This window comes from Lissotriton helveticus, chromosome 3_1 (assembly GCF_964261635.1).
Source record: "Lissotriton helveticus chromosome 3_1, aLisHel1.1, whole genome shotgun sequence".
Taxonomy (NCBI): Eukaryota; Metazoa; Chordata; class Amphibia; order Caudata; family Salamandridae; genus Lissotriton; species Lissotriton helveticus.
The window spans coordinates 201,702,890-201,725,894 of NC_136061.1; the positions used below are offsets into that span (position 1 = coordinate 201,702,890).

Here is a 23,005-nt window from a genome sequence, read left to right on the forward strand (position 1 = left end):
AGCTTCACTCCCATAGACAGAAAAGGTGTAGCATACGCAGTAGCAGTGCAAGCTTAACTCCCATAGACAGAACAGGTGTAACATAGAAAGTAACAGTGCAAGCTTCACTCCCATAGACAGAACAGGTGTAGCATAGGCATAGCACTGCAAGCTTCACTCCCATAGACAGAACAGGTGTAGCATAGGCAGTAGCAGTGCAAGCTTCACTCCCATAGACAGAACAGGTGTAGCATAGGCAGTAGCAGTGCAAGCTTCACTCCCATAGACTGCACAGGTGTAACATAGACAGTAGCTGTAAAAGCATCACTCCCATATACAGAACAGGTGTAGCATAGGCAGTAGCAGTACAAGCTTCACTCCCACAGGCAGAACAGGTGTGGCATAGGCAGCATCAGTGCTAGCTTCACACCCACAGACTGAACAGGTGTAACATAGACAGTAGCTGTGCAAGCATCACTCCCATAGACAGAACAGGTGTAGCATAGGCGACAGCAGTACAAGCTTCACTCCCATAGACAGAACAGGTGTAGCATAGGCAGCATCAGTGCTAACCTCACTCACAGAGACAGAACAGGTGTAGCACAGGCAGTATCAGTGCTAACTTCACTCATAGAGACAGAACAGGTGTAGCATAGACAGTAGAGGTACAAGCACCACTTCCACCAACGGGACATGAGATGCATAGGTGACAGAAGTGCAAGCTGCACACCCACCAACAGAAAAGGTGTAGCATAGGCAGTTGCAATGCAATATTCACTCCCGCAGAACAGGTGTAGAAGAGGCAGTAGGAGTGCACACTTCTCTTCAACTGATAAACAACGGTAGCATTGGCAGAAGCAGTGCAAGCTTCACTCCCGCCAACAGAACAGGTGTAGCATAGGCAGTAGCAGTGCAATCGTCACTCCCACAGACAGAACAGGTGTAGCAAAAGCAGTAGCAGTGGAAGCTTTGATTCCACTGATAAACAGGAATAGTATAAGTAGAAGCAATGCAAGCTTCACGCTTGCGGAAATAGGTGTAGCACAGGCAGTAGCAGTGAATGATTCCCTTCACCTGATAAATAGAGGTAGCATAGGCAGCAGCAGTACAAGCTTCTCTCCCACCCACAGAATAGGTGTATCATAGGCAGTAGCAGTGCAGACTTCTCTCCCACTGACACAACAGGTGTAGCACAGGCAGTAGCAGTGCTAGCTCTACTTCTACTGATAAACAGGTAGCATGGGTAGAAGCAATGCAAGCTTCACTCCTGACGAAACAGGTGCAGCAAAGGCAGTAGCAGTGTATGATTACCATCACCTGATAAACAGAGCTAGTATAGGCAGTAGCAGTGCAACCTTTTCTCCTGCCCACAGAACAGTTGTATCATAGGCAGTAGCAGTGCAGACTTCTGTCCCACTGCCCAAAAGGTGTAGCAAAGGCAGTAGCAGTGCAATTGTCATTCCCACAGAAAGAACAGGTGTAGCATAGGTAGTAGCAGAGCAAGCTTCACTCCCACCGCAGAACATGTGTATCATAGGCAGTAACAGTTTAGGCTTCTCTCCCACAGACACAAGGGTGTAGCACAGGCTATATCAGTGCAAGTTTCTCTCCCACCAACAGAACAGGTGTAGCATAGGCAATAGCAGTGCAAGCTCTCTCCCCTCGACAGAATAGGTGTAGCATAGGCAATAGCAGTGCAAGCTTCTCTCCCACTCGCAGAATAGGTGTGTCATAGGCAGTAGCAGTGCAGACTTCTCTCCCACTGACACAACAGGTGTAGCACAGGCAGTAGCAGTGCGTGCTTCACTCCCACAGACAGAACAGGTGTAGCACAGGCAGTAGCAATGCAAGCCTCTCTCCCTTCAACAGAACAGGTGTAGCAAAGGAGGTAGCGCAGTGTGTGCTTCACTCCCACAGACAGAAAAAGTGTAGCACAGGCTGTATCAGTGCAAGTTTCTCTCCCACCAACAGAACAGGTGTAGCATAGGCAGTAGCAGTGCAATCGTCACTCCCACAGACAGAACAGGTGTAGCAGAGGCAGTGCAGGCTTCACTCCCACTGCAGAACATGTGTATCAAAGGAAGTAACAGTGCAGGCTTCTCTTCCACAGACAGAACAGGTGTAGCACACCAATATTAGTGCATGCTTTACTCCCACAGACAGAACAGGTGTAGCATACCAATATTAGTGCATGCTTTACTCCCACAGACAGAACAGGTGTAGCATAGGCAGTAGCAGTGGAAGCTTCGCTTCCCCTGGTAAACAGGAGTAGCATACGTAGAAGCAATGCACGCTTCACTCCTGACTAAATAGGTGTAGCACAGGCAGTAGCAGAGTATGATTCCCGTCACCTGATAAACAGAGGTAGCATAGGCGGTAGCAGTGCAAGCTTCTCTCCCACTGACAGAAAGGGTGTCGCTCAGGCAGTAGCAGTGTGAGCTTCACTCCCACAGACAGAACATGTGTAATATAGGTAGTAGCAGTGCAATCGTCACTCCCACAGACAGAACAGGCGTAGCACAGGCACTAGCAGTGGAAGCTTCACTCCCATAGACAGAACAGGTGTAGCATAGGCAGTAGCAGTGCAATTGTCACTCCCACAGACAGAACAGGCGTAGCACAGGCACTAGCAGTGGAAGCTTGCTTCCACTAATAAACAGGAGTAGCATAAGTAGAAGAAATGCAAGCTTCACTCCTGATGAAACAGGTGTAGCACAGGCAGTATCAGTGTATGATTGCCATCACCTGATCAACAGAGGTAGCATAGGCAGTAGCAGCGCAAGCTTCTCTCCAACCGACAGAACAGGTGTAGCATAGGCGACTGCAGTGCAAGCTTCACTCCCACAGACAGAAAAGGTTTAACACAGGCAGTAGCAGTGGAAGCTTTGCTTCCACTGATAAACAGGAGTAGCATAAGTAGAAGCAATGCACGCTTTACTCCTGACGAAATAGGTGTAGCATAGGCAGTAGCAGACTATGATTCCCTTCACCTGATAAACAGAGGTAGCATAGGCAGTGGCAGTGCAAGCTTCCCTCCCACTCGCAGAATAGGTGTATCATAGGCAGTAGCAGTGCAGACTTCCCTCCCACAGACACATCAGGTGTAGCACAGGCAGTAGCAGTGCATGCTTCACTCCCACAGACAGAACAGGTGTAGCATAGTTAGTAGCAGTGCAATCGTCACTCCCACAGACAGAACAAGTGTAACACAGGCAGTTGCTTCCACTGATAAACAGGAGTAGAAGCAATGCAAGCGTCACTCCTGACAAAACAGGTGCAGCATAGGCAGTAGCAGAGTATGATTATCTTCACCTGATAAACAGAGTTAGCATAGGCAGTAGCAGTGCATGTTTCACTCCCACTGACACAACGGGTGCAGCCAAGGCTGTAGCAGTGGGTGCTTCACCCCACAGACAGAAAAGGTGTAGCATAGGTAGTAGCAGTGCAAGCTTCTCTCCCACCGACAGGTGTAGCATAGGCAGAAGCAGTGCATTCTTCAATTCCACTGATAAACACAGTAGAATAGGCAGTAGCAGTGAAAGCTTCCCTCCCACCGACAGAACCGGTGCACCATAGGCAGTAGCAGTGCAACTTCACCCATACAGAAATAGCAGAGAACACACAGGGAGCTGGAAGCAGCACAATCGTCCTTTCAACACAAGACACACAGTAGTGAACAGGCACCTCATGCCATGTCTTTCACCTAGAATTGTGAAAAAGTTAAGAATTTGTGGCTCTTTTCAACTGGGATCTCCCCTTCACTCCTGAAATCACAGATATGGTTAGGGTGGCAGCCACCTGCCCTTCATGCTCTGGAACGGTCTTCTTCCCTTGGAGCAGTCCCATCTGAATGAACGGATTAAATGCCTGGTCACACACTGCTGCAAGGTGCTTGGTAAAGACTTCAAACAGAATCCACAGACACTTCAAAATGAGGCCCTGAGGCTGACTCTCAACCTGCAGAGATATGACCGATCAAACCAGCACTGACAGCACCCCACTTCCTCTCAGTGGCGTCTGGGGTTACATCACAGAGGCTGCTTATTGTCCATAAAGACCCTAGAATAAAGGCAGGTCATGTCGCAAAACGTTCCCCATCACATCCCGTTCAGTTCAGGACCCTCTGCTCAGCATGAACGCGGCCGATCCTTCAGCGCCCACGGAACCCCAGCTCCAGCGGCCTGGTAGTGAACGCGCGCGACCCCGGATCCTCGCCTGAGTCAGGGGAGCTCTAGGCTCATGGCAGCCCTGGGCAGGGAGCGTAGGTAGGGAGCCCCGGAAGAGGGGGTCCGGGCGGGGTGGAGCCCCCTGGAGCTCAGGAAGGTGTTTTAATACAACGTCCAGAAAAGGCGTTAGATCACCAGTACCTGCAGCTGCTTCTACCCTTCTGAATTCATCTCAGAAGGATAACATTTAGGAGGAGGAGGGTATTGTGACACACGACGTGAGGGACTGGCAAAGACGGCTGCAGTGCCAGGGCCATGACAGGGGCCCCTGCGACATGATTTAACCCAAACGCAGGCGTGCTCGCATTTCATAAATGCTGGCATTGGTTACACAGTCAAACATGGTCATTGTATGCGGGGAAGGGGCCTCCTGATAGAGAAAGTTCCCCTCCCGGCAAAGGTTTACAAAAATGGGCACATGCTGTTGCGGTATTATTTAAAGGCGGGGGGCGAACGCCTCCTGATAAATGAGAGAGGAGGGGGTGGTAGGCCATCGTCTAATCCTCAGACAGGACACGCAGGGTATCGTGCAGCAAAAAGAATCTGTAAAAAGCCGGTTCAGCTATGGGTGTGTGCCTTGTCTGGCGCAGCGGAGGCCAAATGAAGCAGAGGGGTATCGAGCAGCAAGCTCGCTTACCTTACAATGCCGGCCGTAGCTCAGGATTTAGAAAACGCCGGTGCCGGTTGAGGAGCCGAAATATAATTGGTGTGTGCGCGAGGACGCATGAACGTGCAACGTCATAATTTCTCACACTTAGGCAGAGTCAGCACAAGACTACAGTATTGGCGTGGCGGCCCCTGGGGTTTGGCGGCCCTGTGCAGGTGCAGAGCTTGCACATGCCTAAGGCCGCCCCTGCCTGAGTCAAACACAACTACATCCGTACAATTAACTTTTCAGTTCAGTGGCATGAAAACCATTCGGGAGCCAGCGATTGCCAGAGGGGCTCTCGCGCTCCTGCTGCTGGAATCTAAGCGCTGCTTTTATTCTGATCCCTGCATTTTGCCAGCGCCTCTAGTCCGTGCATCTCACAGCTCCAGAGGTTACTAGAGGATGCGGCACTAAGTGGGCAGTACTTTTAAAACTTTCCACGCCCAGAGAAATGATCAGAGCGCTGGCAGCAGGAGTGCCAGCTCCGTCCACACACACAACGCGAAGAACAGTGTCTGGGGCAGTGGCAGCTTCTCCCACACACAGAACAGGCAATCACTGGTAGCAGCAGAGCCAGGTCCATATACACGCGCACACACGCACGCGCACACAAAGTGAACAGGTAATCACTGGCAGCAGCAGAGCAAGGTACACACACACATACACACATTGAACTGGTGACCACTTGCAGCAGTAGAGCAAGGTACACACACACATGAACACCCATACACACACACACAGTGAACAGGTGACCACTTGCAGCAGTAGAGCAAGGTACACACACACAAACACCCATACACACACAGTGAACAGGTAACCACTTGCAGCAGTAGAGCAAGGTACACACACATAAACACCCATACACACACACAGTGAACAGGTGACTACTTGCAGCAGTAGAGCAAGGTACACACACCTATACACACCCATACACACACTCATTGAACAGGTGATCACTTGCAGCAGTGGAGCAAGGTGCACACACACATAAACACCCATACACACACTCAGTGAACAGGTGACCACTTGCAGCAGTGGAGAAAGGTATACACACCCTATCCACACACACAGTGAACAGGTGACCACTTGTAGCAGTAGAGCAAGGCACACACATAAACACCCATACACACACTCAGTGAACAGGTTATCACTTGCAGCAGTAGAGCAAGGTACACAGACAAACACACACACACATATAAACACCCATACAAACACACAGTGAGCAGGTGACTACTTGCAGCGGTAGAGCAAGGTACACACACACATAAACACCCATACACACACAGTGAACAGGTGACCACTTGCAGCAGTAGAGCAAGGTACACAGACAAACACACACACAGAACAGGTGATCACTGGCAGCAGCACAGCCAGGTCCGCTCAGATACAGAACAGATAAAAGTACATGAGGCATCAATGTATGAACAGGGAGAAGAGAAGGCCCCCTAATCGTGCACCTGTGTGTACTCCTAACACGTACTGCAATGCAAGCTTCACTCACTTCCTATGAGCCTTGGTAATGCTGCCAGCAGTGAGGGCTTGGACACCCAGGCAGTGGTAAACTGACTACAGAGAGCAGCCCAGATGACACAACCCACCAAACAATGGGCGGAGATGGCGGAAGAAACAAAGTAGTCACCTGTAGATATAGATTACTCACCGCTATTGACCCTGCTTCGATAGAAGCACCAGCAGAGGCAGAAGGTGTTTCTACACTGATATAAACCACTCAACTATTCAGTCCTGTCTTTGCAGTGCTTATAGGCCATCACACGGTTCTGCAGCACTCACCTTGAAGCTGGTGGTACCAGGCTCCTGCCCAGCCAGGGTGTTGCTGTCGACCATCTGAGCAATCCTCGGGTCCTCCACCTTCATGAAGTCGTTGACCAGGTCTGTGACCTCCACCAGCCAGTCGTCGCCCAACATGGTGACCACCTGGTCGGTGCCCTCGGAGGAGGTGGTGTGGAACTGGGTGAAGACCTGCAGGGTGGCATGCTGGTACTGCAGCGCGCAGCCGCGGGTCACCTTCTTATCATCCTCGTCATCGTCGTCATCACTCTCGCGAGCAGATCTAGGGATTGACAAAGAGAGGTTTACTACTGAGAGTAGAGTGGCTATTTTGCTGTTTACAATCTCAAAAATGGAAGACAAGGATGTGCTTCCCCCTCTGGGACAGAACCCTGGACAACTCGGCTGGACTGGGATGGACATCAGCCAATCGGAGACCCCAGGGAACATTGAAGTGACACAAGCCATGCCTGCAGGCCTGCCCTGCAATACACCCACCCCTAGACCTACCGCCCCGAATGCACATCTACCAGCCTCAATGCAAGAGGCACTGCAGGGGTTTCTACCACAGGACATTACCTACTGACCTCCCAATGTTAAAAGTGCACATGTACCAACCTCAATGCAAGAGGCACTGCAGGGGTTTCTACCACAGGACATTACCTACTGACCTCCCAATGTTAAAAGTGCACATGTACCAACCTCACTGCAAGTGGCACTGCAGGGATTTCTACCAGAACACATTATCTACTGACCTCCCACTGTCACGCAGTGCACATCTACCAGCTTTAGTGCAAGTCACACTGCTCAGAGATCAGCCATTGCCGATCACTTACTGACCCCAACTGTATCGCCCACTAACATAACTTCTGTCACTGTTACAGATATAGTCAGCAAGAAAAGGGCTGTACACTATGCAGTAAGATTAGCTGAAGTCTGGGGAACAGCTGACTTGCATATGTAAATCACATACACGCAGACCCTATTCTGCCTACAGATGGTAAATGTCACTCACAGGCATTATCCTAAAGTAGCCCTCGAGGAGGGGCGAGAGTCTGGGGCAAATCAGCGAGGTCGACAGCTGCCTAGTTTGGCAAGACTACTGCTGCCCCTGCCTATTGGCTGCAGTTGCCTCCACCCTGTCCCGGATGTCAGGTACTCATTAATAAAGATGTGTGAGAGAGGAAGGAGAGGTAGTACTAATGAGCTGTAGTTGAGTGACAGCAACGCCCCCTCCAGCCAACAACTACAGCAAGAGCACACAGCTTCACGCACTGGGGGCAGACTGGCACCGGTAAGGGGCTTCCAACCCTTCACACTTAGGCATTCGCAGTCAGCCAGGATCCCTCCAGAGGCACTGGGAATCTTAGGCACTAGGCACTACCTCAGAGGTGCATGTCCCCTGTCTCTGTGCTCTTGAGGTCATACTTGTCTTCAGCACCCCCTTCTGGTGTTCATTTCTAAGACAGTAGATTCTGATGATCATTCTCTAAGAATGGTCCACTCCTTCCTGTTTGCTACATACAATGGCATATTCCTCCTGGCACATTACTCTGAAGGCAGTAGTTCTTCAGATACATTTTTAAGGGCAGCACTCCTCCTGGACCAACATTTCCAACACTATTTCTCATTGCAAGCCTCGGATTGCTAATGTCACTACAGCCTGTTGGGTAGCATTTTTCACACCAGACTATTCCAGTCCAGAGTCATTTCTGAGGAACACCATTTCTGCTGCCCACTATTTCTCACGAGTTTTGTTTGTGTTGGTTTCAGTTACTGCTGTGGAACAAAACATCTGTCCTCAGAGTGTTTCTTCTGACAGCAGCATTTAACAGAGGGTCACATAAAGGGTGTCCTTCATGGCACACACAGCTTTGAGCTGACCATCTAAATAGCTTTCGTGGGCACCGTAGGAATGAAAGCCCAGTTATACTACTCCTATTACCGAGGCACCCTCCTGGCACACTAAACTGCCTTTCTGTAATGTTTTTCGACTGCTGTCTTCTGAAGAACAGACCACACAGATGACAGCTCTGATGTAGGAGAAGGCAGATCTAGACTTGGTCTGGCTGAAGAACAACCAAAGTTCAGTTCCTTCATCCCTATGGAATAATGTACCCTGCAGACCATGGATGACGACCTGGTGGGACGCAACGCGCGTTGATAGTTGGGCTGCTGCTCTTTACTGTAACCCATGGGGTTGGATCCACCAGCCCTGTGTTGGTTATTTGAGTGCTGTTATTCCTAGTTTACACTACTAATCCTTTTTCCAGTAGGGTGTGTAGATGTGTGTGTAGGCAGTCAAGGTGATACCTAAGTAAATTATACACTGCAGTGTACCTGAAGTGGTAAAATAAGCTGACTTGCCCTAAAAGTCAATATCTACCATAGAGAATGGATACCGAGGATGTAATCTGGGGCACGAATCCTATAATGGACACGTGACATTAAAAAAGGGGGGTTATCCTTTTCTCACTAAAGCGACAGAACTTTTCCAGGCCTTTCTTTTATTTTTTTAACTCTTTTTATTAAGAAGAAACATAAATCAACAATGAACAAAACCTGGTGCAATTTCAAAAACAAAGTACAATTCCTGAAGACAACAAAAAATAAAAATACAAAAAATTAATACAGTTGGGTCAAAAGATACATCAAGTATATCATCAATCCATGCGACAAAATCCTTACGGTGATTCACTGTCAACAGTATCAGAATTTGCAGACCTTTATTGACTTGCTGGCAACTGTGCAATGCTTTAGTGCCATTAACAGCTCCCGATTTCAGTAAATAATTGCTCACCGAGGGAACAACTTTTCATGCATTGTCTCCATCTTCAGAAGTACTATTCCATCCAACGCAGGCCTAGGACATATCCATAAGCGGGTCAGCAAGAACCTGGAATACGATGGCTTATTACCGACCTGTAGAAGTCGTTTTTGCTAACCATACCTCTAACTGCAGTATCCACTGCCACTTACTCATAAGTAGTCTCTGGCACTGAAGTCTGAGGTGCAAAAAATGTCAGACGTTGATGTTCAAGCAACAGTGTGGTACAGTCCATGGAGCACATGTTGACTGGGGGCATGTTCGTCAAGTGCTGAAGGCATTACATTGCAAGAGACTGCCACACACAAACCAATGCACTGCTCAAAGCTAAGTAGATGGAGAATGTGCCAGCAAAAGATTTTAAAGAAAGTACATTTCTTCTATGGATATTTGGAGGAAGCAGTATCTAAGGCTACAGCCGAGCATAAAAAGCCTTATAAAACCATAGAAAAGACACCTTATCAATGGAGTCATCTACAGCCAGATCTACTATTTATCCAAAAAAACTTCTGAATATGAAACTATAAATGTACATGTCTAAGCATACAAGGTGCTGTTAACTTAAACAAAAAAGGAAAACAAGTTTACGTCAAAGGACTGGCCCCATTTGTCAACTGTGCTTCTCTCATTCATCTGAAATTGTTTTGAAAGTTGAGAGTAAGAACAAAACATGTGGCAGTGCATCCAGTCCTTTCTGGGAGACATCTTCACACCAGAAGCAACTCTGTGTATTCAGGTAATTCCATGACTGCAGTCAATTCCTTGCAGTTTGTTAGTGTGGTCTCCCTATATTCCAGACAGATTTAAAAAATATTGCTGTGTTTTGACCCAGATATGGCAACACTATATTGACATGATCTTCGTCAGGTCTATACTTCATCCTGCTGCCTTAGACTCCTCCTTCATCACCCGAGTGTCAGAAGTGGATATTGTAATGAAATAATTAGGATTCAGATTGACTGCTTCTGATGTAAATATTTTAATAAAAATTTCAAACAAAAGGCCCAGCTAATTAAAAAATAAATATTAAACTGCTACTAATAGTACCTTAACTCCAATGCGACAAAAACATAATGTTTTAGTTATTGTACATACAAATAACTTGTTATTTTTTCTGCATATATATGAAAATTTGTCTTGCATTAAGGTATCTAATCTGAGTCAGTGGTTGCAAGTGGGCCCTCATTTTTGGGCACCTGTACTCATTTTTCCTCAACAACCTTTGATTCAGATCAAAAGAGAGAAAAACAAAAAAGGAAGAAAGTTGGACGAAGAAGAAGGAAAAACAGTGAGCAAGGGAGAAAGCAGTGGTGAAAAGAGACCATGTGAGTGGGATAAATAGGCAGGAAGTGTCTGGTTGCGCATTAAAGAGGTAATAGGTGGAATCAAGACTACTCAGCCTCGGTATTCAGTACCGCTAAATTAGATAGGGCCGTCAGCAGGCTTCTGAACAAAACTTTGGGCCCTGGCACTTATTCTCTACTAAGCAGTGTGTGAACAGTTAGAGCATGAAGCACTGGTTTGTCCGATTCACATAAGTAAGGCATTCTTTCATTATACCAAACCTAACAAAAGTGTTCAAATGTTCAAAAGAAGTACAAAACGCTCAAGGTGTGTCTAGGAAAGTACTCCTTTTTGACATGGTCACCCCCACTTTTTACCTGGTACATGACGTGATTTCAACTGGAAGTGCACTGGGTTCCTGCTAACTAGGTCCCTAGTACCAGATCACTTTTCCAAAACTATACAATTGTTCCTCCAATTCGCAATACCTTTAGTACCCCGTATAATTCCCTAGTAAATGATACCCCTGGTACCTAGGGCCTAAGGTACTAAAAAGGGTCCCCCCAGGGCTGCAGCATGAATTGTGCCACCCTAAGTGACCCCTCAACAAGCTCATGCAGGGTTGCTATTGCAAGTAGCGTGTTTTGGTGCAGACAAAACTAAACACACGATCTAGCACACATCCCTGTGTGCCAGACCCCTACAGTAAGCCTTACAGCTCTAAGGGTGCCAGGTACTACATGTGAGGGCATACCTGCCTGTGCTGGTCAGTTCTATTACTGCCAGTGCAAGTGGACAGTGAAACTATTATAGAACATATGCTGGACACTGGTGAAAACGAATTCCTCAGCTACTTGCTGTCTTGCCTGAAAATAGGGAGGCTTAATATCAAACATCTCATAATGTTAAACTAATACTGACTATTGTGTTGTATTTACCAATACATGCACACAGAGGGTGCCTTAGAGGTGCCCCCTGAAAACATACCAGCATCTATAGTGCTCGCTGACTGGTTTCCGCCAGCCTGCCACCTGAGACACCGTTCTGACCTCGTAGGGTGAGAGCCTTATTGTTGGAACCAGCACCGTGTGCTTGGCTGAAAGGATGCCCCAGCCAGCCAGAAGGCACCACTCCAGTCAAGTAAAGGTGATAACACACACTGTAGAACCCGAGCTCACCCTTGAGTAACTTGGCACTGGGCAGTCGGGTGTCTTTCGAAAGCAATGTGTAAAGCAAGAGTGCAGCACGCCCACCCAGTAAATGTCCCAATGACACAGACAAGAGACTCCACACTTGACATTGAGAAATGCTGTTTACATTCAACACACACACATTAAACAATGCAACATGAGTATCATGGAATCTTTGGTATATATCACGCGTTGCAATATTACTAGCAGGACTAGGCCCAATTTGTGTTGTTCAGATCTCAGTAATATCCACACATGGCAAAAGTCCTTTTGCACAGCAGCCTTATGTGGTGAAGCACAGGTGGTTCACAGACGGTCTCTCTCACACACTCACTTTGCACTGCTACACAGTGTGACATGTCCCAGCCTGGTCCGTATGGGCGCTTTCACACACATTCGCACCCAACACAGATCCCAAGCAGGTCAATAGGTAACACTCTACAGACCCCGTGGCTCCAAGCCTCCCGCTACTTTCAAGTTTACCCTCACTGTTCCAGAAACCTCGGATAGAAGTTCACCAGCCCCTCCCTACGGACACAAGGCCACTCATGGCTAAGGTCGCACCTCGTCTGGGTCCCTGAAAGCAGGTGGGGATAGACAGTAAGCTTAAAAAAAGAGGTAGGTGTAAACAAAGGAGGTCTTGGCACCACTCAGGAAGTTCACCAACAAGTTGCGAAGCAGAAACCGGTTAAGAGCAACAATTGGTTACAAACAGGGGCCCACCAGGGCCTTCTGACACCAGCCCAGTTCTGCAAAGCACAGAGGGGGTCACATAGTCTCTTGATCTGCTCCCAAACCTTCTTGGAAGTGTCCCTCTGGCCTAGTCAATTCCTCTCACTCCGACCTGGCGCCATAAATTCTTTGGAAGAGCCAGATGGAGAGCGGGTAGTTGGCCCACCGTGAGGAAGGCTGTGAGGGAACAAACAGTAAATGAGGAACAACACATTGGAGAGCCTCTCCGCTTGAGGAGGTACTACGTCAGTTACTCGTTGATCTGGGTTGTGCCATGGCAATCTGGGCAAAGGGCCTGGCACATGACGAGGTCAGTTGCACCAGACACTTCAGGTTACACAAAGGTGATTTGCAATTCCGTACCTCCTTGGAAATGACGCACTAGGTCTGGCACACCTTGATGGCGGTTACACCAGACGTTTCTGGTCACACACACAGGCGCAAGTTCAGCAATGCCTCATAAGATAGAATGAGACTCCACAATGGTTGCGTCCCCCACCTTCGAGGGTCGCAGCCCGTGAATTGGACTGCATGCAATGAGCATGCAGTAGGCGGGGTGTACAAGAGAAATGTATCACAGTCGACAAAGCGTGCCTCTTTGGATCCCATAACTGGTGAGTCCGCTCACCACCAACAAGAAACATATGCCTGCTGAGTTCCCTGCAATACAGGAACCACTTCATCATAGATGCATGCAACTTCTTGAGCTCTGCACTAGGCACTACTGTCTCCAGGCACAATTCTATAGTTCCAAGCTCACACCACGCTATCCAGCTTTCAGCAGGTGATGGGGCAATAAGAGGGCACTGCTAGCCAGATGTCACCAGTAATTGGTGTGGGCCCCGCGCAAGGAGATCTTTGATATCCTTAAGACATCCAAGAGAACAGGAGACCAGCCAACATGTCCTTGAGAGTCCACTTCAAGATGTCACACTTCAGCAGGTCATTGACCCAGGCCAGCCACTATTCAGGAAGGCATGTGGTCCTTTCCAAGGGCAGTTATCTTCCCAGCGCACAATAGAGTCCTCTGGCAATGTGCACCACGCAGGCCAGGTTCTCCACTCCTGCATCCCACAAGTGGATCTCTCCTTTTAGTGGGGTGGCACTGCGTAATTATACTCCAATGGGCCTTTGAAGATGGGGGAAGGTTCAAAGGGTATTTCTTTGAACCACAGATGTGTCCCCTAACTTCCATGTTGTCTGCCATGACACTGTGGAATGCATATCTCTATCATTATGGGATCGTGATCTGGTACCAGAAGCTAGGTGTCACAATCTCTGCTCCCCCATATATTCTGCCACGCCGGCAAATGGCACAGGTTGGCAATCTGAACTGCATGCCCATTGGTTTATGACTGTTGCCAAGGCATGCCCAGATGTGCTCCCCAGGCCTCCGGTGTTGACTGGCGCCAAATCCCATGGTACACAAAGAGTTTGATGCATAGAAATGTCCCCTTTTCATAACTGGCATTTCCACAAAAGATTTTTCAAGCCCACTGTTACCACTGCAAAGGGTTTGGCATAGCAAATCCATTGATAGGAAACATCATGAGACTGCGCCACTGTAATCTATTATTGCAGCTTGAAATACTGGCAACCCCTTCCCCATGCTAACTTTAGAGGATGAGTTGGCCTCCTCTGTGGGTCTTCCTTCCTATCTGGGCAGCAAACACCTGTAGGTGCCTGCCCAGCCCTTCGCCTTCCATCCTAGTGAAGGGAAAAGACCTCCCCTGGATGAACCGTGTTTGCTACGGGCCAGCCGGAATATGCACGCAAGGGTGTTCAGCCAGACCTGCTGCATCAGGTAGGACACATGTTTAAACATGCAGTACTTGCGAGTTCGCACACCGGTCTGCAAGAGCAGGTCGGACAAATAGGTAAACCATACCCTCAGTGTAAGTGCACATCCGGCAGCAATGGTAGGCTCGAAACTATCATTACAAACTGCACCACTTCCTAACATGGACTTTCACACTGCATTAGTGTAATATGGCTGGAAAGGGCCCAGAGCCTCACGGCTCCACACGAGAACCAGTACACACACCGGCTTGCCATGGCAGACCGGGTCTCCAGGACACCTGTGGTGTACGTTCGCTATCCGGCTGACAATGACAGTCTGAATTCAAGCTAAGCACTTCCTTGTACCACTGTGCACACTGGCCCATCTTTACAGGCTGGTTGCAGGGGCCTAGAAACATCACTGGCATAAGGGCTCAGGTCGACCAGCACTGGCAGACTGGACACAGACCTAGTACAGTACAACCTTGGTGCTAGCGCCCCCACCGCTTGTCATGACAGGCGGACCATCAGTTTCACCCCCTTAGCTAAGCACCTCTTCCTACAAGACATAGGAAGGGTGCATGCACTTCCACACTACACCCATAGTGGGGAAGGGGTCGGGCCCTTCGTCTGCCAAGGGGCCTTGACAACCTAAGAAGGTGCCCATAGCGGGGAATTGCCCGGAGTGGTAGGGGGAACCCACCTAGGGGCTCTTCCCTGTTAGGGCAGCAGTCATGCTTGGGCCTACAACCAGCTACTCACCTACCCTGATCGTCACCCCTCAGAATGTATCCTAGGGCTACTCCGGTGGTAGGGGAATGCCCCATCCAAGTTGGATCACCTGTGGAGACAAAATGGGCAAGCAAGTCCCACTGGGTATGATAAGTGCCTCGTTCCAAACTTACCAATGTCATATCCACCCTGGGTATGTGTTGTACCCTTTCACTGGGCACTCTGGGACGACACAACCCAATCATGCAAGCATCCCGCTACTACCCTGTGGGGAGGGTGCTTGTACCTCCCCACTGCAGTACAGTGGAAACATGCTGCGAGTTCTAGGGTCACGAACAAAGATTAGGCAAAGAATAGGAGTGAAAAATAACAAAATGTTTTGAGGCTGTTCCTCTAAGATGGCCATGTCCAACACTTTTGCTCGCAGGAGACCCAGGACAAAGACCTGTCCAGGAAGAGTGTGTCACACCCCCTCCCACAGGATGAGCTCCCGATAAGCCTTCTAAGGTCAGCAAGCTTCAAAGAGCTGCCGCCTTTGAAATACGAATCTGGCTCCCCTCACAGGAGAGGAAGCTGATCCCCTCTGTCCCAAGCTCCTTTGACACCAGGATAGGTGAGAAAATTAGCTAATCAGGTAGGCATGCCACCCTCAGGCTAGTACCACCCCTAAGGTTGGCTAAACTGAAGAGGACACAACTTTTCAGAAGTATCCATCTTTGTGATGGCATACTTGGGAATTCTGGGACAGGGTTTGTCCACTTACAACAGGAAGTGGTCATAAAGGGGACGTAGTGACCCCACAGGTCACTAGCCCATTGGCTACTACCCTACACTCCCATAACACCCTTAAATTCAGAATTTAGGGGAGCCGATGGCACCAGAAGAGCAGATCCTGCCAACCTGAAAGACAAAGAAGTACAAGAAGAGTTGCATCCTGCAAGAACAGAAGATCCAGCAACTGACTTGGCGCCATCCCTGGCCTGTCTTCTGCCTACGCTAATTGCACCAGAAGTCGATTAACCTGCAGCTGCTGAGTCCCCAAAGTCTGGGAGACCTGCTAGCAGTTCACCCAAGAACCAACAGCTCTCAAGAAGCAGCAGACCTGCTTCCCTCCATCCCGCAGGCATCCAAAGACCCGGGAAGGACTCTGACCGCAGAAACCCGACGCCTGAAGACACCACTACACCTGTCGATCCAAGTTGAAGTGGGCCAACGGTGTCACCAAGGTCCCCCGGCCTTCCAGAGACTGAGTCTAGTGTGGTGACACCTCCCGTGGAGTTCCCGACCTCGCCTGCAGCCTCTGCCTGCAGGCCCTCTCTACAACGACTGCACCATGTAAAAAGAAACCTGACGCTTAAGGACACCACTGCACCAGTCACCCCAGGTCTGTGGAGAAGAGGACCAACAGTGTCCCTATGTCCTGACCATCATGAGGCCTGAGCACCTCAGTTGGTTCAGCCGGACTACCCCGCCCCCAGTCAAAGCCTCGAGCCTCTTCTTAATGCGACCGTTCTCCATAGAATAACATTGGGCACCCTATGCTGTTTTGCACGTCTGCACTCAGCCGCCCTTGTGCCGCTGGTGGTGTTCTGCTGGTGCTGCCTTGAACTTTGCCCCCGACTTTCCTTAACTCCTGGAGAAGGGTCCCATAAGTTGCTGTACTCTACCTGAATGCAGCACTGACATTTCCTCTCATAGGATAACCGTGCAGCCTCGACAAATTGCACGGCCTACTTTTTTAACTAAAAAGAATTCATGTTTAAAAACGTACTTATCTGAACGATTTTCTTCTGATGCCTATTAATATATAAAGATACTTGCTATTTTTATAAATTGGTGTGGATCTCCTTCTTGAGTCACGTGTCTCATTTACTGACCATTGTGTGTATTTTCAGATGCCTTGCACTCCTCCTAGCAGAGCACCTAGGGATTGTATGGCAAGCCTCCCATCGACTCACAAGGGAACCTCTGGACTCTTTACACAATATGTTTCATTTTGATATAGCGTATAAAGAGCCAGCTTCCTACAGTGTGCATAAAAGAAGGTGAGTGAGTGTGATTAACAAAATTCCAAAAGACGCAAAGAAATTTACAAAAGAACATGCTGAAATGGCTTCATGTACCATTTTGTTAACAAAATAATGATCTAACCTTTTATAATTACTTCCTGCAGAGACAGCTCATTCAGTGAAGCATTTCTTTCAAATTCAAACCTCTGCTCATTTTCTGATGATTGGGGCATTGCTGGGAGAACAATTCTCTCAGAAAATGTTCATTGCAATGGGACTAATTGGACCTAACCTGCCTTGTGGGCTACTCTCAGGCTCAGTGAAATGATAATACCTCATAACCTCATTCATAGAGCTTCAGTAACATGGTTTACTGGTGAACACATGCCGTACCCCCAGGAAGGTACACTGTTAGACCTGTTGACGGTCATATCACAACATATGCAGGAGTACCACATCAGTATTCTAGCATCTAGAAGTACCTAAATAGTGATCACCCATATTTCTGGGGCAGAGTAATATTCGTTAATTACTAGAGGTCACCTGAGAAATGGGTAATAATTAGCAGTGATCAGTGTTATTCCATTTACACTGATGTGTTTTTTACCCAGACACTTTGCCTGTTTTGTCCAGGTGAATTGTGCAGTTGAAAGCTCATGAGCTACCATAATCTAGCAAAGTAAGCCGGGTGGTAGCTTCTATTACCGGCTGTCTTGTAAACATTTATTGGTTCTCCTAGCGCTGTGATGGGGGGAATGTGTCACACATGCATACCCTGAATATAACCTAATGTTAATATGGACTTGAGGTTACTACTTCCTTTTAGTGCAGCCTAAAGATCTTGATATTTCCCTATATATGCGGCGAGACATTAGTATAGACTTCCAGCCTCCAAGCCGATCAGCTGTCTAGGCTGAAGTTATGGCCTAGCAGTAACCTAGCAGCAGACAGACTACACAGCTGATTCTACTACCTATCAAAAGTGCTAAATACAGCCATAGGTCGCATGCAAAGAATGTATCTTTATACAGTTGTGCATGCTATCTCAAAAAGCCTCCACAATAGTCCCAAAAACGCTACATGAAAAAATGACTTCAACTTAAAACTTCAGATTGTCCTTTTAGGTTGAAGCCTGCCAGACAGCGCTTGGGGACATTCAGAAAGCTTCCCTGGGAATGCAGTCCACCCATTGTTTACTATTGGCTTTGTGGTTTGTAACTCACATTTTCTGGCTTTCTATGTGATGGCTTTATTTTTTTTAGGCTGTCCAATATGAGTTTGTCCCTCTCAAGGAGCAAAGTCTTTTCACACACCTCTGCTTGGATTCTTCCATGAGTTCTCTTTTCTGTAAACAGGCCTGTAAATCTTGTCTTGTTCTTATCTTTTTACATTTGCTATGCATTCAAAGACAGAGTTCAAATGTCAGGCTCTGTCTTCTGAGGGAGCTTGGGGCTTACTTTTCTTTCTCTGACTTCAAAGTGAAGGGATTTACGTGACAATCTTGCTGGATACTGGAGGTAGGTAAGGTTTTCTTTTCTAGCACACAACATTTAAATGAACTGTAAAAGTATTTCAGAATATATCAGAACTAGGAAAGAACCAATGAAGCACATGTTTTGTTAATTCTGAAGTGTGTTGGAAACAAATACTTTAATATGATAATAAAAAATATACTAGGTGATTCCATCCCCACACATTATCTTTAGTGCACTGTATAGTTTTATTTGTCAAACACTATGTGCAAATGTAATGGTCATTTCAATTGAAAATCTGTTGTCTGTAATGGCAGTGTGCTACCACACCATGCACACTCCACTCTACGCCATTCCACTCTACTTGTCAGCACTCCATGCCACAGCACTCTACTCTGTACCACTCCACTTTACAACATTCCGTGTCACTGCACGCTACTCCTGTTTGCACCACTCCACTCTACGACTCTCTACTCTACTCTGCACCACTCTACTGTATGCTAATGCACTCTATGCCACTCTACTCTTCATCACTGCACTCTGCACCACTCCAGTCTAGACCACTTCAACTCTACTTTGTAAAACTCAATTCTACGCCACTGTATGCTGTGCCAATACACTCTATGCCAATGCACTCTACTCTAAACCTCTGCTCTCTATATCAATCCACTGTACACCACTCTAATCTAATCTGCTCTACTGCACTCTATGCCACAGCACTCTTCGCCACTTTACTCTACACTAATTTACTCTATCCTGCACCACTCCACCCTACACTACTCCACTCTACTCTGAAATAATCTACTCTATGCTACTGCACTCTACACCACTCTACTCCAATCTATACCACTTCACTCTACGCCACTCTACTATAAACCACTGCACTCTATGCCACTGCGCTCTACTCTGCCTCACTGTACTCTACGTTAATGCGCTCTACGCCACTCTACACCACTGCACGCTATGACATTCTACTCTGCACTGCTGCACTCTATGTCAATGCACTCTACATCAGTCTACTCTGCATGACACACTCTATGTCACTGCATGCTGCAGCACTCACTCTATGCCACTCCACTCTGCATCACTGCACTCTACTATGCACCACTCTAATATACGTCACTGCATTGTACGCCGCGGCATTGTACGCCACTGAATTCTATGGCCCTCCACTCTATGCCACTGGACTCTATGCCACTATACTGTGCATCACTCTACGCTAATGCACTGTACACCAGTGCACTCTACTCTATGCCACTGTACGCCATTGCACTCTCTTCTACACCACTCTACGCCACTGCACTTTGCTATGCACCACTGTACTCAATGCCACTGCACTCTACACCACTTTATTCTACATCACTCTACTCCATGCCACCACACTCTTAGCCAATGCACTATCACTCTACACCGCTGCATTCTATGACACTCTAATCTGCAACACTGCACTCTACGCCACTTTAGTCTGCACTACTGCATTCTGTACCAAAGCATTCTACGCCACGGCACATTCTGTCACTGTACTATGCATCATTCCACTCTAAACCACTGCACTCTACAGCACTATACTATACTCTGCACCATTCTAAGCCACTCTATTCTGCACCACACTACACCACTGCACTCTATGCCACTCTAATCTACACCACTGCACTCTTCGCCTCTTTTCTCTACTCTGCAACACTGCACTCTGATATGCAACACTATAATCTATGCCACTGCATTCTATGATGCAGAATTCTATGCTGCTGCACTCTAGGCCACTGCAGTCTAGGCGACAACACCCCACAGCATTCAAGGCCAATGCACTCATCACCAGTGAACTCTACTCTACGTCACTCCGCTGTACGCCACTCTCCGCAACTCCGCCCAATGCCACTCCAATAAACGACACTCTATGTCACTCCACTCTACTTTACTCTTGCAAAAATAAAGCTTGTAGAAAACAAATAGCTCCACCTGGGGATATTGTGACATCCTGACAGTAATAAAACCAAAGTACTGCGCCGACCGCGAGGAGCTCGTCGTCAGGCATGGAGTCACACGAACCCCCAAATAAACAGTACCTTGGAAACAAAGTCTATGATGATGCAGGGTGTTGTGGAGGTGAGGCGCCGAGGTCGAGGCCAGCACACTGGCTGCCACAGGGAGGCGAGGAGTCTTGTCAGAGAGGAGGCGACGTCTCAGGTCCAGGACAGCGAAAGACGGTTGCACTGCCAGGGAGGAGTAGGTTCCACACCAGGATCCTCACCAGGATCTAATACACAACTTGGTGGAGAACATGTACAGGCTCCCTGTCCCCGTCTGAGCGCTGATCCGTGGCACTTCACAACGCTGCATTGGAGCATTGTGATTGGCTTAGGGGAGCCTCTGTGCTTTCGGGACTCATCAGCAATGATGGAGGAAAGACAGAGGCAGCTGAAAGGAGGTACGTTTTTTAAAAAAATGCTTTGTCCCTACTCCTCCCCCCGCCATGCCCCCGGCTCACCCCCCTCGTTCCCTGCCAGCCGCCACTGGGCCATGCTTCAAAACAATACACTACAAATAGAATTGCTTAGTAATCCTTGTTAGCACAAGTTGTTCCCAATTTTTCCCCTTAAGGTCTAAATCTAGAGGAAATACCATGTGGTAAAATAATTACTGCTTAACGGGATAGCCTCTAGATTTAGCACAGCTCTCCGAATCAGGCTGAAAGAGTTAAGAGGCACAATCTTGCAAAGCAGCATTGAAAAATGCAAGGTCAGATGAATAGTCAGAATGACGGTAAATGCTTATTGAGGAAATCACCCTACCGAGGTAGTTAACTAAAGAGAAGCAAAACAGAACATTAAAACCAACACTGGGGACATTAAAACAGTTGAAAAAAAGCCAGACAGATTCGTATTAATAACCCACTTAACAAATGTTGCAGACTGACTTGTTTACAGGAATTTTGTGTGCAGAGACTGGAAAGTGTTATTTATTCTGAGCTGAGTTTGAGACGGTGGAATGCGTTGCCAATACACAGAAGCTTTTTTAAAATACATTTCCCTTAAACTGGAAGTAGTTGCAGGCAATGGGTGACACTGCTGAGAGCCAGGTACATGTAACAGTTTGAGGACATGCCTTGGAAGAGGCCCCAAACTCAGGCCCGAACAGTCGTGATAAGCAGGGCTTGGGCAGAGTTTGCGTTCCTGAGCCCTGCCCCCTGGTCATTTCGGTCAAGGGGGGCAGTCTTGGGATTACAGGAGAAGGACATTGATGTGTGGCAAGGCGGGGCGGGTATAAGAGATTCCACGGGAAGGACAGTTGGTTTCAACCCCGCCTTCCGTGTACGGGTTGCATGCCGGTCACCAGGGACTAAACAGGCAGGCAAAACAGTTTAGTCAGGATTACACGGCTAGTTAAAGTGAATGAATATGGCAGGTCGGAATACAAAAGTGACGAGGCTCTATTCGCTCTTGAAAAAGCGGGGAGAGCTGACTTGATAAAATCTGGGGTCCTCAACCAAGTATGGATCCCCAGCAGCCTTGGCCGCTGCAGGTAAGAGCGGTAAGGCAGTGGGGCCGGCTGGGGGTGATTTCGAGAGACAACCACGAGGGAAAATGTATTATTTATTTAATTTTCCCTAGTGGTCATCTCTCGAAATCCCCCCCCCCCCGCCCAGCCTGCCCCACCGCTCTTACCTGCAGCGGCCGCGGCTGGTCCCCATGTGTGGGAGGATTTTAAGGCGGTCGGCAGAGGGAGTGGTGGTGGTGCACGCCAGTCAGCAGGGACATTATAAACAAGACAGAGCCACCCAATATTCCCATCAGGGCTGGGTATTATCAGTTACAAAAACACAATGTGCCCTCACAGGATTTGTTTCACAATACTTCAAATAATACAATTCAGTCACCAAACAGTGATCTTCAATAAACAAAATGCAGGAAATACAATTTGTCGTGTTATTTATTCACAATTTTAAAAAAGATGAAATATGGCAACGTACATACTACTCCAATATTTGCACTTAGTTATCGGTAGTACAAAACACTTTTCACTCCTTTATATGGACCAGTAAAAAGACCATATACCACATTATTTTTAGAATATCAATGAACCCATTTTAAGGTCAAAACAATGATCTTTATATTTGCGAAACAGTGTTTAACTGTCGACGTTTCGGTCCCCCGTTGGTCTATACAATCCTTGGGACCATCATCAGGACGGACAAGTTGCACATCAATATCAATCACTTCCAGCCGGAAGTTGAGATTCTCCACGTAACTTTATTATCCTCTGATCTAAAAAATCGCCAATGTCTTTGATATGATACAGAGACTTCACAATAGCGTGTAAATTGCTTTAACGGTTGGG

General features: G+C 47.8%; 1 protein-coding gene across 1 annotated transcript in view; it reads right to left on the reverse strand.

Moving 5' to 3' along the window:
- Positions 1–23,005, reverse strand: part of TMEM132E (transmembrane protein 132E) — a 1,094,917-nt gene that overhangs the window by 33,121 nt on the left and 1,038,791 nt on the right. The window contains exon 7 of the mRNA XM_078679595.1: positions 6,646–6,925. Within this exon, the coding sequence (XP_078535721.1) occupies positions 6,646–6,925 (280 nt within the window). The remainder of the gene's footprint in view (positions 1–6,645; positions 6,926–23,005) is intronic.